The following is a 14,375-nucleotide window of genomic DNA, read 5'->3' on the forward strand; positions in this document are numbered from 1 at the left end:
GTGGTTTATCTTACAACTTTTCAATACCAGAAATTCTATATGAAAATATTCATGAAGTAGCATCAAAATAAAGACATGGAGTTTTACATTAGGTACTATAGACAAAGTTAATTAAGTAGAGACAAATTGGGAGAAAATACTTGAAATATATGAATATTTTTTAACATTAAAAAATATAAGGCGCCTCATTTTCACAGCACTTGTACTCCACTCTTGAATGCATCCTGTCTGTACTTCTAATAAAAACTTACATGTCTTTTTAAAAAAAAATAAAGCACTCACATAATTAATGCATCATATTCTTCAGCCATAATAGTCCATATATATATATTGTATATTACATATGTGGCTATTAATTTGGTGAACTATCATGTAATCTCCAAAACAACTGAAATTTATTAACTACATTTATGGACAAGTGTGAATTAGATTCAGAGATGTATACGATTTGCTTGAGGTCACATAACTTGGAAGTAGCAGTTCCGTGGCGTCACACATCTCCCTGTTCTATTTACTACTCTAATTAATTTGTCTAAATGAAAGGTGAATATTTCTTATTTTAAGATGAATAGTAGTCTGTGTTTATTCCTGCTACTAATTTTTTTTAGGTATTAAAAAAATGAATGAAAGGAAATATAAGAGGACTATCTAAGAGAATCTGGGGAGTTAAAAGATTTAAGATCAGCTGTTAACACAAATAATATACCAAATGACTGAACCACTTTTGGTGGTTGAGAAAAGGTTTTTTTGCTTACTCTTTCCTGCATCAGTGGAAAGAGCACTGGCTGTGACAGTTCTCTATGTGACATCCTCAGCTAGTATTGGCAGATCTCAGGCAAAGATGTTAAGCAGTAACTCAATCTCCTGTCCCATTCCTCTTCAGCCTGATGTTTTAAAGACATCAACAGATTCTTAATTTCTTCTTTAAGCCCTGTGATCCTTACATTCTTTCAACAACTGCTTTTGCCATGTAGAATCCTCTCCTGTTCTTAAAAAGAAGTCCAAAAACTGCTCCTTTCCAAAATGAGATATTTAGTACTTGATATCCAGCTCTAAACTTGACTTTTACTTTAGAATGGTCCAGCTCACTTTCACAGATAGCTCACTTTTCCTTCTTTTAATTTACAAATAAGATGTAAAGTCTATTTTTATTTTATATTATTATTATTATGTTTTACTTTTCTTACACAGCTTGCATACCTGAAGACTTGTGAGATTTGGTATTAAAGGGAAAATAGGAATATAAGATACGAAATTTGTTTCCTATTCCACCCCCCCAAAAAAAAACTCAATAACCTACTTCCACCAAGAAAAACATAACTTATAAGAGCTGTAATTAGAGACTAAGTTGAGAGTAGGTGCTATATGGAGACTAATAAAATGTAAGATTCCATTTTTGTACAAAGACAGCTCTAAGGGCCAGCCAAATAGCTCAGCAGATTAGGGAGTTCTATCCCTAGGCCTGCCCTGCCGGCCCTGCCCCTGGGGCACGCTGAGACAGCGATTGAGACTGGGTGTGGTGGCGTGCCTGTAATCCCAGCTCTTGGGAGGCTATAAACAGGCAGATCACTATGGGTCCAACCTAGTAGCAAGATCCTGAATACCTTGTAGACCTTCCCTAAAATAAAAAAAAAACACAAAAAAAAACAAAACAAAACAAAGACAGCTCTAAAATTAGTTTGATTAGTACCCTTTGTATCAAGTTCTCACTTCTCAATTCTGATTTTAATCATAATACCCTTTTAAATCTCTGAAATTCTTTTTTTAGTATATTTGGTTCAGGGTCTCCCTGTGCACCTTGGACTCAGTGATCCTCCTGTTTTCAACCTCCCCAGTGCTAGGATTACAGGCATGCAGCATCACACCTGGTCTCGGTGGCCACCTCAGCACACCCGGGGGTAGGGCCAGCACAGCATGCAATACTGGGGATTGAACCCCCGTCCCTGAGCTTGCCTAAACAGGCACTTAGTCCGCTGAGCTATCTCGCTGGCCCTCTGACACTCTGTTCTTACTGGTACAATTGCTAAATTATTAGGTAGGAAGCTTCAAATAGTGACTTGAATGGACATTTTATCATATAGCAATTATGTTTATGTGTGGTGCTCAGTGGGGCTACTAGCCACAGACGGCACTAAACAGCCACTATGGATGGAATACAGCCCTCATAGTGTTATAAGCAACAACTAAGAAAATATCTTCTAAAGTCTTTCCATGGACAAAGGTAATTAGCTGTTTTCCCTGCCTAACTAAACCAAAGTGCAATGACTCTTCAAAGTTTAAGTCTCCGGAGTTGGTGAAGGAGTGACACCATATGTTGAGAGAGAAGAATTACAATGTTTAAATTCTCACTTGCCTAGTTAATAGGTGGGCTTTGTATGCAGCCTCACAAAGCTAGGTATTTACATGTCTGCCTCTGAATAAAAAAAAAAAAAATTCCAATTTCTATTAATAAATATGTGCTCTACAGCATTCTCCATAACTTTTTGAGTACCTGAGGAGGCTGAGATTTTACTCTGCCTCTCAGTTTAAAGAATGTTGGTAGAAGACAACAAACTTGTGGGTCAAGAATAGTTTCTGTTACTAACAGCAATAGCAGCTGAGAGAGTATCAGTACTTTTGTGCCAATTCCCAGAGCCACATTTCCCATGGGGGGATGTACATATGGCCAGGTAATATCCGCATGCACATTAGGTTGCATTATAGGAAAAGAGCAGTGAATTTAGGAAACCCTAAGCCTTACTAATAGACAGTCAGAATGTCTAGTATTTGCTCCAGTGGAGACACTATCTTCCAAGACTGTCTCCTACACACAAAAAAAGACAAGGACAGGCAGAATCCTCTGCTTTGCATGACATGCAAGAACATGGACACCATGCAGAATTCTCTCTTAATACGGCCAACTAGGGCTGGGGAGCTAGCTCCATAGTCTAAATGCCTGCCAGAAAAGTGCAAGGACTTGGGTTCAATTCCCCCATACCACATGCCTTGTTGGGCCTGGAACTACAGGGGTGCTTCGCAGGCCAGTGAAACCAGGCATGGTGGTGCACACCTGTAATCCCAGTACTGGGGAAACTGAGACAGGAGGATCACTATAAGCCTAAACTGTGTAGCGAGACCCTGTGCCAAATAAATAAAGATTTTTTTAAAATGGTCAACTTTAATTTCATTTTATTAACTAGCATTTCTTTTCAATAGCAGAATTTGTTTTATACAAGCAGACTACCCAACTCAGAACCTAATTTCATAAAAATGATTAGTCAGTCATTTGCTCTTTTTACTGTGGACTTAATGTTGTATCCTCTCAAAATTCATACATTGAACCCTAAGCCCCAATGGGATGACATTAGGACACGGAGCCTCTGAGAGGTAATTAGGTTAAAATGAGGTCTTAGAATGGAGTATGTAATCATGACAGGATTATCATCCTTTTGAGAAGAGGAAGAGATCAGGATCCCCACCCCACCTGTTTCCTTTTCTCTCATTGCTGGGACAAAATACCTGATACCCAAAATTAAGGAAGGAAAGGTTTATTTAGCCCACAATTTGTGGAGGTTTCAGTCCATACTCACCTGGCTCCAAGACAGAGTGGTGCATGGCACAGGGCAGCAGTTGATTGTGGCAGAAAACAGCAAAACAGCAAGAGCAAAAAGGCAAGAGCAGAGGCAACCACAGTAGCAACCCAGGCAAAGAACAAGACTCTTTCCTTTCCTTATATTGCCTTCAGGCTACCTGTCCCAGGGTGTGTGTAGCTCTCAAACACATAATCCCAGTGTTGAATCATGAATTAATCTCAAAAATCTAGAAGCCCACTCTGGTGAGTACGTGAGGCTTTGGGGAGACACCTAAACAGAAACCATAACATCTACAATAAGAGAACATGGCAAAAAAAAAAGAAGAGAAAAGGACTGGGACCTTGGTAGGAACAGAATGGACTTGCATTTTAGCCTTAGGCTTCCTAGCCTCCAGAACTGTAACAAATATCTCAAATCTTAGCTGGATCCATGGTACTTTGTTAAAACAACTCAACAAGACTAAGACTTCCATGGCACAAGCCAATTAGTCATAGCAGTTTGAGAGGCTGAGGCAGAGGATCTTACGTTCCAAATAAGGAAATAAAAAGTACTAGGGACATCGCTGAGGCAGATCATGGCTTTCTTTTCTATTACAAAACAAAAAGTATCTGAATTTCTTTTTTTAAAAAAAATAATTTTATTGAGAAACAAATATCAGTGAGAGTCTCACAACTGATTACTAGCACATTTTCAAGAATTAATACATTACATATTGTTGTTGAATTGCTTTTTTAAAAAAGTCAACTCTAAGGAGCACTAGTAATGGTATAATTTGAATATCAAAGAATAATTATAATGTTTTAAACATGAGATATGTAAAAATGCATGCATTCATAATGGTACTATGTAACAGAATTTGTGGTTAACAATCCTAGGATACTGATTCCATTGGATAAATTTGACACTCTTAGGAAGAATCTAGCATTTAATTAGTCTTGCCTCTGTTATCTCTATTTCCATATAATCAAGCCAGTTGTTATAAAATTCTTTTTAAAGAAAATCTCCAAGCATTATTAAAATTACTGTTATTGAAATTTGAGGCTCTAGAATAAAAGACTTAACAGAAAAACTGAAGAGGAATATATATATATATATATATATATATATATATAAAGTGGGACGCCAACTATATAAATAACCATAAATAACACCTTGTACTCAGCCAGGGGCATTTGAGCATGTACAACAAAGGAATTAGTGTGAATTTTGTTACAAATGATGATTAAATTTTAAAAGCTGTGTCAATATGAGATGCAGATTGATGTAAGAGCAAAATAATGTCTAAAATTGGTTTTACTGGAGAGGGAAGGAAAATAAAATGACTGGCAAAACGGGGATTGGTGATTCTGAATAATGAGTACTGAAGGACTCATAAAGGGGAGTCACTTTTGCCTATCTTTAGAATTTTTCATCATAAATAGTCTCGCAGAGCAGGTCAGTGCCTACACCACCGCAGCTCAGGCGGGGCTGGCGGGGGCCCAACATCTAGGGGGTTGGGTTCCTAGCTCTCAGGATGAGTCCCCGGGAAAGGTGCTTTCCGAAATGAAAGCACCCAACTAGTCTGGATGGTTCTGAGATTTCCCAGGGATTTCCGAAAAGAGGCTCAAGGATTTCCGAAGAGGCGCGCCTCGCAAACTGCCGCTAGGTTTCCAAAGCGTGACCCTTTCCCAGCTTCTGGCCTGGACCCTGCGTCGGTGCCGGAGCCCTCGCGGACAGGTCTTCCCGCGCCCCTTCCCCGGCCAGCCGCGGCTTCCCCGCCCCGGCTGCCCCCGCCCCCTCCCGGGTACAACCCCGCCTCCCCGCCCGCCCCCCGGGCATCACCCCGCCCCGAAACCTGTGCGCGGGTTACCATGGCTACAGCAGGCGCAGTTGCGGGACTTCCCTAGCCGGTCACCCGCTGGCAGAGGAAAGAAGCAGCATCATGAGCCACGTCGTGACCATCGAGGAGCCCCTGGCCAGTCACCAAGCTTCACAGCCCCAGGGCGGGGAGAGATCGAGGGCCGGGGGCTCCACGTCCTCCGGTCGAGCGTACGATTTTCTGTACGGTAAGGGCTGCTGCAGACCTCCCTGCTGGGCGGTGGACTCCCGGGCCAAGTCGGCCGGGCAGACGGTGGGACCTGGCCAGGGAGGCGGCGAACGAAAAACGGCCTGTGGACTGAGACCCCACTGCGGGCGCCCCTGGTTGGGGGCGGGCATCCGAGCTGTCCAGGTGGGCAGCCGGTGCGCTCTGCCCCTCGGAGCACCGCCCCAGGCCACCTGCCTGTCGCGCGCCCACTTGACAATTTGCCCAGCCCCAGTTATCTTCCTGCAGCCCAGTTCAGGTGTTCTGATTTCATGCAACGGTTCCATGTTCAGATTTCATAAAGTACATAAAATTCCTGCTCGGATTCTCTGGGCAAGTTCAAATTTAGCTTTTTAGGTAAAGAGGTGCCAGCTTAACTCAAGTTTGTTTTTAGTGATTTTTTTTTTTCCTTTAAACTTTTTCTTCTTCATTAAAACTTTGTTCATAAACTAAGTGCTCTGATTCCTCGGGGCTAATAAAGTTTCAACATCTTAAATGTCCTGATATTCCATTGTCTTGTCTCTTCTGGGCCTTACATTTCTGTTCTATACATTTTTTTGTAGCCTTCTCAGGCCTATTCCACTACTAGTGCATATTCTAGGTACTTAGTAAATGTTAAATGAATTACTCAATTTACTATTATAATAATTGTGACCAGTTAAACATGACTTTTGCCAAATTTACCCTCTGTGGTCACTGGCTCTTATCTGAGCCTTGCATTATTTTCAACTCTGAAGAGTCCCTGAGCCTCCTTTGGATTGGCACCTATGCCCATTTCCTGCATAAGGGCCATGATCTGACTGCTTCTGTATCCTGGCTGCTGGCTTTCATTATTCACTCTTGGTATCCTCTTAGGAAATAAGTCGTGTAAGTGCCTCTAAATGTATCACCATGTTGTTTTTCAAATGTAATTTGGAAATGACTATAAACATCTTTAGTAAGATAGGCAAATAGCTTATTATGCCTGTTGTTTCCTTTATTCTAAATATCTTTTTGGAGAGGAATTGCATGCTTTCGTGTCCATTGGAAAGAACAGAGATCCGCTTAGAATGCGTCAAATAAAAAGCTGGGGTGGTCTCAGCAAAGAGAGGCAGTCTCACAGCTATTTAGGGACAAGAAGCAAAGTTCTTGCAGGGAAGGCCAGAAGTGAGGTGCTACACTCTCCTGCTTTCTATCTCTAACCATATGGCCTTTTGCCTTTTTTGGGCTACTAGATTAAACAAATAAAAATAAAGTATGCAAGTCTGAATTTTAGATAAAAGACAGATACAAACTTTAATAAAAATGCTTATCCTATAAAATATTTAGAATGTACTTACATTGAAGAATTAGTTGTTTATTTGAAATTCACATTTAACTAGGCACCCTGTATCTTACCTGGCAACTTTAATTTTCTTTCTGTGCCTATGCTTTCTTCTTCCTTCTGACAAAAAGCTACATGTATATGGACTTCTCTTCCTAATCTAGGAGTTCAGTAGGACTCCAGTGAATTCTTTATTTTTAGTATGTATGCATGTATGTGTGTATGTATATATGTATTTATTATGTACTGGGAATTGAACTCAGGACCTTGGCCAGGAAGGCACTGTGCCACTGAGCTATATATCCTGGGCTGAATTCTTTTTTACAAAAATTTTTTTATTTATGTATTTGGTACGGGTCTTACTCTGCAGCTCAAACTCGTAGTGATCCTCCTGTTTTCAGCCTCCCTAGTGCTGGGATTATAGGCATGAGCCACCACACTCAGACTCAGTTGCCGGCTCAGCACATCCCAAGGGGATGGCATGTGGGACCCAGGATCAAACCCTGAGCCCTGGTCCCTGAACTTGCACACGGCTGAATTCTTAATGCTAAGATTTACCACCATTGTATAGAAGGGGGCTTCATGTTTCATAGCTGAAAATTTAAGTGAGAAATAAGCTTGATTGGTGGCCAGCTAATGAGTGGGCTGCCCTTGGATCAGAGTTAGAAAGATCTGTGGTTGGGTGGACATAAGGGCCAGGGGTACAGGTAGGAACACCTTCCCTATAAAGCCCTATGTGGTCAGTGTCCCTGATCCACTGTTCTTTGTATACTTATTCTACTTCACTTATTCTACTCTTTTTCCTCCCAATATTGATATAGCTAACTCCCTCACCTTCAAGTTTCCTCATCTGTCACTTTCTCCCCTGTCTAGCCTATTGAAAATTACAGCCCAGTCTCCTTTATCTCCTCTTTTAAAATTTACTCTCTCACATTTTATACAATTTCTAGTTTGTTATATTAAGGGTTTGTTGCTGGTTGTCTCTCCCATGAAGACAAAGTTGTAAAGATTTTTTTTTATTGCTGTACATATTTTAAACACCTAAAACATAGTAGCTAGTCAATAAATATTTGTTGAGTGGGGAAAATGAGAGAAAAGCCACTTTCAGCTTTTCAACCTTGGTAGGAATATAACATAAGTTGTTTTTATTGGGTAACCAAGGAGTTGTTAGGTCTAGGAATTGGTTCACATTATCCAAATGGCAATTCATTGCTTTCTAAAGAGAAGTATAAGTCACCAAGTTGTCTAGTCTAGATGGTCATGGCATTTGTTCCCTTAGACATAAGTTGACTTATGAAAGACTGCTTGTGAGGTTAGCATTAGATTGATTTCAGTGGACATTTCATCACTAAAGATACACCTAGTGTGCAGGTACATGTAACACTAATCAAAGACAGAACTTCGGCCCATCAGTACTTAAAAACATATGAGCTGAATTTCAAAGATAGTTGAAATAGTTTATTTCTTACTAAAGAATGACATTTTGTTACCATATCCACTGGAAAAGAAAAAAGAAAAAAAAAAAGCATGCCTTTTGCATTTTCCCAGTGCACTGAATATGGGAAACAGTGCCTCAATTTATTATTTCTTTCCCTTGCAAACAGACATGATGTATACAGTGTAGGTCTTTCCTCTTGAAGCATTTCTTGGGCTACTCAGTCCAGAGAAAAATTTATTCTATGGAAGAAAAAAATATTTTTAGGATGTTGTGCCTGAAAGCCTGCTAACTTCCTGCTTGCATTCCAGTTCATAAGCGCACTTTGAATATGCAAGAAAGAAATTCATCTAATACACTTTCGCTGGTAGGTGGGATAGAATAACAAGGCCATGGGCTTCTGTAGAGTCAGACAACATCTGAATGTCCTGATTTGGTTTCCAATTAAGAAATCACATTGTTGTGTCATTATTCTCATCCTCAGAGTAGATATGTCCTATACCTTATGGTACTCTATTGTTTGTTTCACAGATCCACTGTTTATTGTGTCAAGTGAGAAAGACCACACACAGGCAAATATTCAAGCCACCCTGGCTCGAAGCAGACTGGTACGTCTAATCTTCTACCAAGGTAGTCTAGTGACCTGGAACGATCTAGTGCGGCTAACTGCATTAATCCATTAGATTGGCTAATCCCCATTTTAGGTTCCACAAAAAGAACTTTCCATGAAAACTAGGGTACAAAACATCGTATTACTTGTAGCACATTGTGAGGATTAATTAATAATGAATCAAATATCCACAAACTAACTTATTTCAATGAAAATGACATATATGTCTGTGTTGAGAGAGTTTAAGTACTGCAAAAGCATAAACAGTATGAAGTTATTCTAGCCCTAGTCCCTGTCACATGAACAGCCATTGTCACCACTTTCTTGGGAATCCTTTTAGAGGTATTCAATGCATACACCAATTAACTCCTACTGTGCTTTACTTTTGTTGTGTATCTTTTTAAAAATATATATTTGCAATATAAGTGCTTTGGAAAATATGATGGGATGATTTTGTCCTTTTTCTCCCTTTCCTCCCTCTCCTAACATTAGAGAAAGGTTCCCAGATTTAGAACTATGTTCAGTAACCTGGAACATTATCCAAGATATTCCCTGTACTGGAGCAAGGCAGATCCAGTCCCACCCTTCATCAGCCGAGAATGGAAGGGACATGCAGAGAGACAGAAAGAAGCCCTCCGGCAACTGGCCTTGTAAGTGTCAGATGTCCCAGCTCCTAACAATCCTCATGTCTTTAATGAAGGTGTTTTTATTTTTAATTTTTTTTATCTTATTCTGCATGACTTGAAAATGTATGGTTGTGATCTTATACCCAGGTCAAATTCTAACTCACTTTTTTTCATAGCAAACCTGATTAAGAAGTAAAGGTTACACATTTATTGGTTGGTAGAAGTTTTCAGAAGGCTATCTATCTATCTATCTATAATCTATTTATCTATCATTTATATGCATCTATCTATCTATCTAGGTACTATGTATTATAAAATATACACTATAAAATATACTATAAGCTTTATATATATACTGTACTACATAATACATACTATAAAATTTTAGTCCTTGAATTTTTAAATAGAAATACTATTTTTATTAGTATGTGTTTGTGATACAAAATAATTACATTTGTCCTAGGAAACTGGAATACATACATACATATTGCATTTTGGTAATTTGACTCCCCCTTCCCAGACTCCTTGGGTACCTAAATTTGTTATTTGCCACTGATGATAAGGGATGACTGAGTTTGTTCTTTGATCTACATTAGAGATCGCAGTTGCTCCTTTCTGTTAGTGTCTTAAATATTTTTTGGACACTTACAGCCACAATACCTTCAAAAATAAGGTTTTTGAAATTTTTATTTTTAATTACTTACGTCTTCATATTTAGTAAATTAACAAATAATGGTATCTTCCAGCCTGGACACAAAAATTATCTTCTGAAATTTTGTGATTTTCATGTGCTTTTAATTAAAAGTAGGCATTTTTGTATGTGAGATTTCATAAATCTCCTCATGTCCCAATTCTCTCTTCCCCTTACCATGGTAGGTCCTGATGTTATGGGCCAGAGGAATTAGGCATAGCTTGTCTAAGATGTAGGCCAGCTGACATATGGCATGGAAGATCTTGCTGTCAGTATGGGGAGCTCTGTGTGTTTCCTACTGCATATAGACAGAGATATTAAGTAGAAATTACATGTGAAATAATAGGTTTTCCGGGTGTGGTGGCCTGTAATGCCAGCATTCAGGAGGCTAAGGTAAGAGGGTCATTGCAAGTTCAAGACCAGCCTAGGGCTACAAAGTGAGCTTAAGGATAGCCTCAACTGCATAGGGAGACCTTGCCTCAAAAAAAAAAAAAGATATAATGATGATGACGATGATGATAATAATAATATTGTTAGGCTTGAATAATGTTTTCCTACTTTGTTTTAGAACTGACACCTCTTTTCAGATGCCTAAAGAAATTGATGAGGATCCTGAAGTCACTGGAAAGGATCGCTACAAATACTTTGACAGGTAGAAAGTAATGACTAATAAGCATTTAAGTGCTGATACTGTTTGAAAAAAACCCTCTCATAATGACAGCAGCTATTATTTTGAGTGAATGTAGCATCCCAAGTGCCTTTTTCAGTGTTTTACACATATGTGGTCTACTCTGCACAGCGGAAATGTTGGAGAGGACATGTTATTCCCATAACAAAGCTGAAGCTGAGAGAGAAAGTAGATTGCTTAAAGTCATGTAAGTTAGCAAGTGGCAGAACTAGGATCCCAATTAAGCCTGCCTTGATTTGGGAGATACTGACTGCAGTGGAGAATGTAGATTTGACAACAAAATAAGGTCATTAAATAAAGTGACATATAGCAGACATATCACACAACCATAGTGCAAGGAATTGTTAAAAACTTCAAATGGGCAGCGTTTGCTCACTTCGCGTAAATGTTGCCAAGACCAACACAGCAGACGATTCACTTGATTTCATCTGTGACTAATATACATGTGGTAACCATATATATCCAAATCAAATTAAAGTAAGATGAAATGTTTCCCCCTGTGGGTTTTATTTGGGTTAGAAAAATAGTCTTAGTACCACATCCATGTAAGCTTCCTTGAGAAAGTAAGTTTCTAATCCACATTATTTATGAATCACCTCCTTGTGGAATTTTTTGATGCTGACTTTTTCAGAGAAATGTTAAATGCTTAACCAGAGTATATTCAGGTCCTACATTGTGGGGCTTTACACTATACTTTGGGAATTTCAAAATGTCTCAGGGAACTTGAGATGTTTCTGGCACTAGTGGCCAGTGAAGCCTCTCTAGGGCACTTTCTGGAAGTGCGGCTTGCTTGCGCTCTGCAGAGGAGGCGCCAGCGTGCTTATGGAGAACGCAGACTGATTTTCTGTACCCTTTGTCTTCTAAATCTCCTGGACCAGGGGCTGGGGAGATAGCTTAGTAGAATAAGCACTTTCCTGGCAAACTCAGGGTCCTGAGTTCAATCCCTGGTACCACAACAACAACAACAAAAATCTCCTGGACCAGGCCTAGGAATTTGCATTTTATTTATATTTTTAACAATGTACACACATATTTATTTTACAGACATGTTCCAAAACTAAGATGTATAGTATAGAATGCCTTTTCTTTTCTTTTCTTTCTTTTTTTTAGTACATGATTTCTCTAATTTCCCCATATTCAAATTGATATGAACCTTGGCAGCATCTACACTGAATTCTAATCTTGCAGAAAATTTATTTCTAAGTCAATGAGCCATAAATCCAGGACAAAGCATTATTTATGATTCCTAAAAACAATTGTGTTCCTAAGGAACAAATCATAGAACTATTGAAATTACAGGCTGGACAAAACTTTGAAGATAAACCAATCAACTGATAGATGAAGTCTTGGGAAGAATATTGTTGGATTTTGCTTCCTAATCCACTCTGTCACTCTATTTCTTTTAATTGGTGAATTGAATCAGTTTACATTAATGATTATTTTTTAAGAAATATTTAGTGAATTTACTCAAATGGAGTTTAAATGATACAGAAATGAAAAAATATTAAGAGATCTATACACAGTAAAAAGCGAATATAAATTAACCAACTCCAAGGACATTTCCAGTTAAACATTCATACAGATACATATTCACCTTTTTCTTTACACCCTAATAACACATACATACATGACATGAGAATTCTGGCAAAAAAAATCAGAGATATTGACAATATTCTCACATATCAAAAATAGTGTGGAATATGTTTTAATGAAAACATTGTATATAAATGTAAACCCCTGATTTAATTCCATGATTTTATCATGCCAGAAGCATTGTTGGTTCTACTTTTTAAAAGCAAGAAGATATTGGTATCATAACATATTGCCTTATTAATAATTAAGGCATTTTGTATACACAGTATCTTAAGTGTATACAAAAAATTTAATTATTGATTATTTATTATGATGTTTTAAATTTTGAAAGTCTCTTCAATGTAGGAAAATAGCTGCACACAGGTAGGTATTTTTCTTTTTTTATGAAACACAAAAAATCCATGATTGGTCTCTGTGGTTCCTAGTAATGAGTTCGGTCATGTTTTCTCACATAGTATAAATTATATTTTAATGCAAGATTGCATTAAGACCCAGTAGTTCTTAAACAATGTTACTAAATAACCATAAGCCCCAAAGGCAGCAAAGGTGAACAATCTTCATAGTGCATTTTCTCCTGACTGAAGTTGAAGCTGCTCCTTTTGGTTATTTTTCCACTTTAGTGTGAAGTAGATTGTTAGGATTTCATTAGTGGTTTCATTAGGTGGATTTTTAAAAGAAAAGGATTGTTTTGATTTCTTCCACAGTTCAGAGTTAGAAATCATACAGTCCAGGGATGTTTTTAAATAACCAAATGTTCTTTACTAGATGAAATCTCTCAATGCAACTGCAATAAATAAGCATCTACATCCTTAGCTATATTACCAGTATATCCTGGAACCAAAGTTAGATGGTTTTCCTGTTCCCACAATTTACTTGTTGTTTTAAAATCTGAATATTTCTGTCATTTATAATTTCTGTTTTGGATGACAGTTCTGACCACCACCTTTCTATTACTGCTTAAAGCCAGTTTAAACCAACTATTACATATTCTTCAAATTTGCTTTTAAGTAATGACTTTACTAAAGGCAATAAACCTACACAGCAGCCAAGTGAAATACACTGTTTTTCTTCCTGTAAACTATTGGTGAGCACAGGAAGGCAATCTACCACAACTCCAAGGTCTTCTATTCTCCCCAAATAAGCTACAAGTTCACATATACTCCACTTTCTCCAGAAAGTTAAAGCTACATTGAATCTCAAATTCCTGTTGAACAAAACTCGGGCCATTGTTTCATAGTTCTGAGAAACCTCAGAGAAAAACCCACTATATTTTGATGATGAGCTTTCTGTCTGTGAAGAACTAGAGTCACTGGAGTTAATCACGTATGTCCGTGGTGTCATTTTTCAGGCAGGTGATCTGCTCAAGCCAGTTCATTTTCATTTGCCATGCCATAGCCTCCACTTTTGGGGACTGTTTTTTTTCTGTAACAAGGATTTGGAAAGGGATGATGAACTTTCTTTCTGCGATAGATCACCTTGTGTAGTATATCTGGGCTTTTCACAGCTGGTCCAACTGTCCTATTTATGTAAGCAGCCAACTGTTTTGGAGATTCCTTAACGTCCTTCATGTTCTTGTTAGTGAAATTAGAGATCCTTTTTCTAGAAAGATTAGTAGAATGATCCTCAATATTATTACAAAAGTTCCAGTTTTTAACACTATGGGTTTCAGATGCCATAATCTCTTCAACTACCGGCTCCTCATTGTACCGTGCAGCCTCAGCTCAGCCCAGGCGCTGACAAACGGCATCCGGCAGCCTAGAGAGTCCCTTGGCTCCCAGGCCGGTCGGCTTGGCCA

At 38.5% G+C, this 14,375-nt stretch overlaps 1 protein-coding gene and 1 pseudogene across 1 annotated transcript in view; one reads left to right on the top strand and one right to left on the bottom strand.

Annotated features, from left to right (window-relative positions):
* The first annotated feature begins 5,439 nt into the window (after positions 1-5,439).
* The window catches only part of Maats1 (MYCBP associated and testis expressed 1), a 63,355-nt gene continuing 54,419 nt past the window's right edge, over positions 5,440-14,375 (top strand). The window contains exons 1-4 of the mRNA XM_004633331.2: positions 5,440-5,617; positions 8,904-8,980; positions 9,475-9,632; positions 10,868-10,951. Of these exons, the coding sequence (XP_004633388.1) occupies positions 5,494-5,617; positions 8,904-8,980; positions 9,475-9,632; positions 10,868-10,951 (443 nt within the window). The 5' untranslated portion in view covers positions 5,440-5,493. The remainder of the gene's footprint in view (positions 5,618-8,903; positions 8,981-9,474; positions 9,633-10,867; positions 10,952-14,375) is intronic.
* LOC101585595 lies at positions 13,306-14,256 on the bottom strand (annotated as a pseudogene).

Source organism: Octodon degus, unplaced genomic scaffold (assembly GCF_000260255.1).
Source record: "Octodon degus isolate 3935 unplaced genomic scaffold, OctDeg1.0 scaffold00053, whole genome shotgun sequence".
In the NCBI taxonomy this organism is placed as follows: Eukaryota; Metazoa; Chordata; class Mammalia; order Rodentia; family Octodontidae; genus Octodon; species Octodon degus.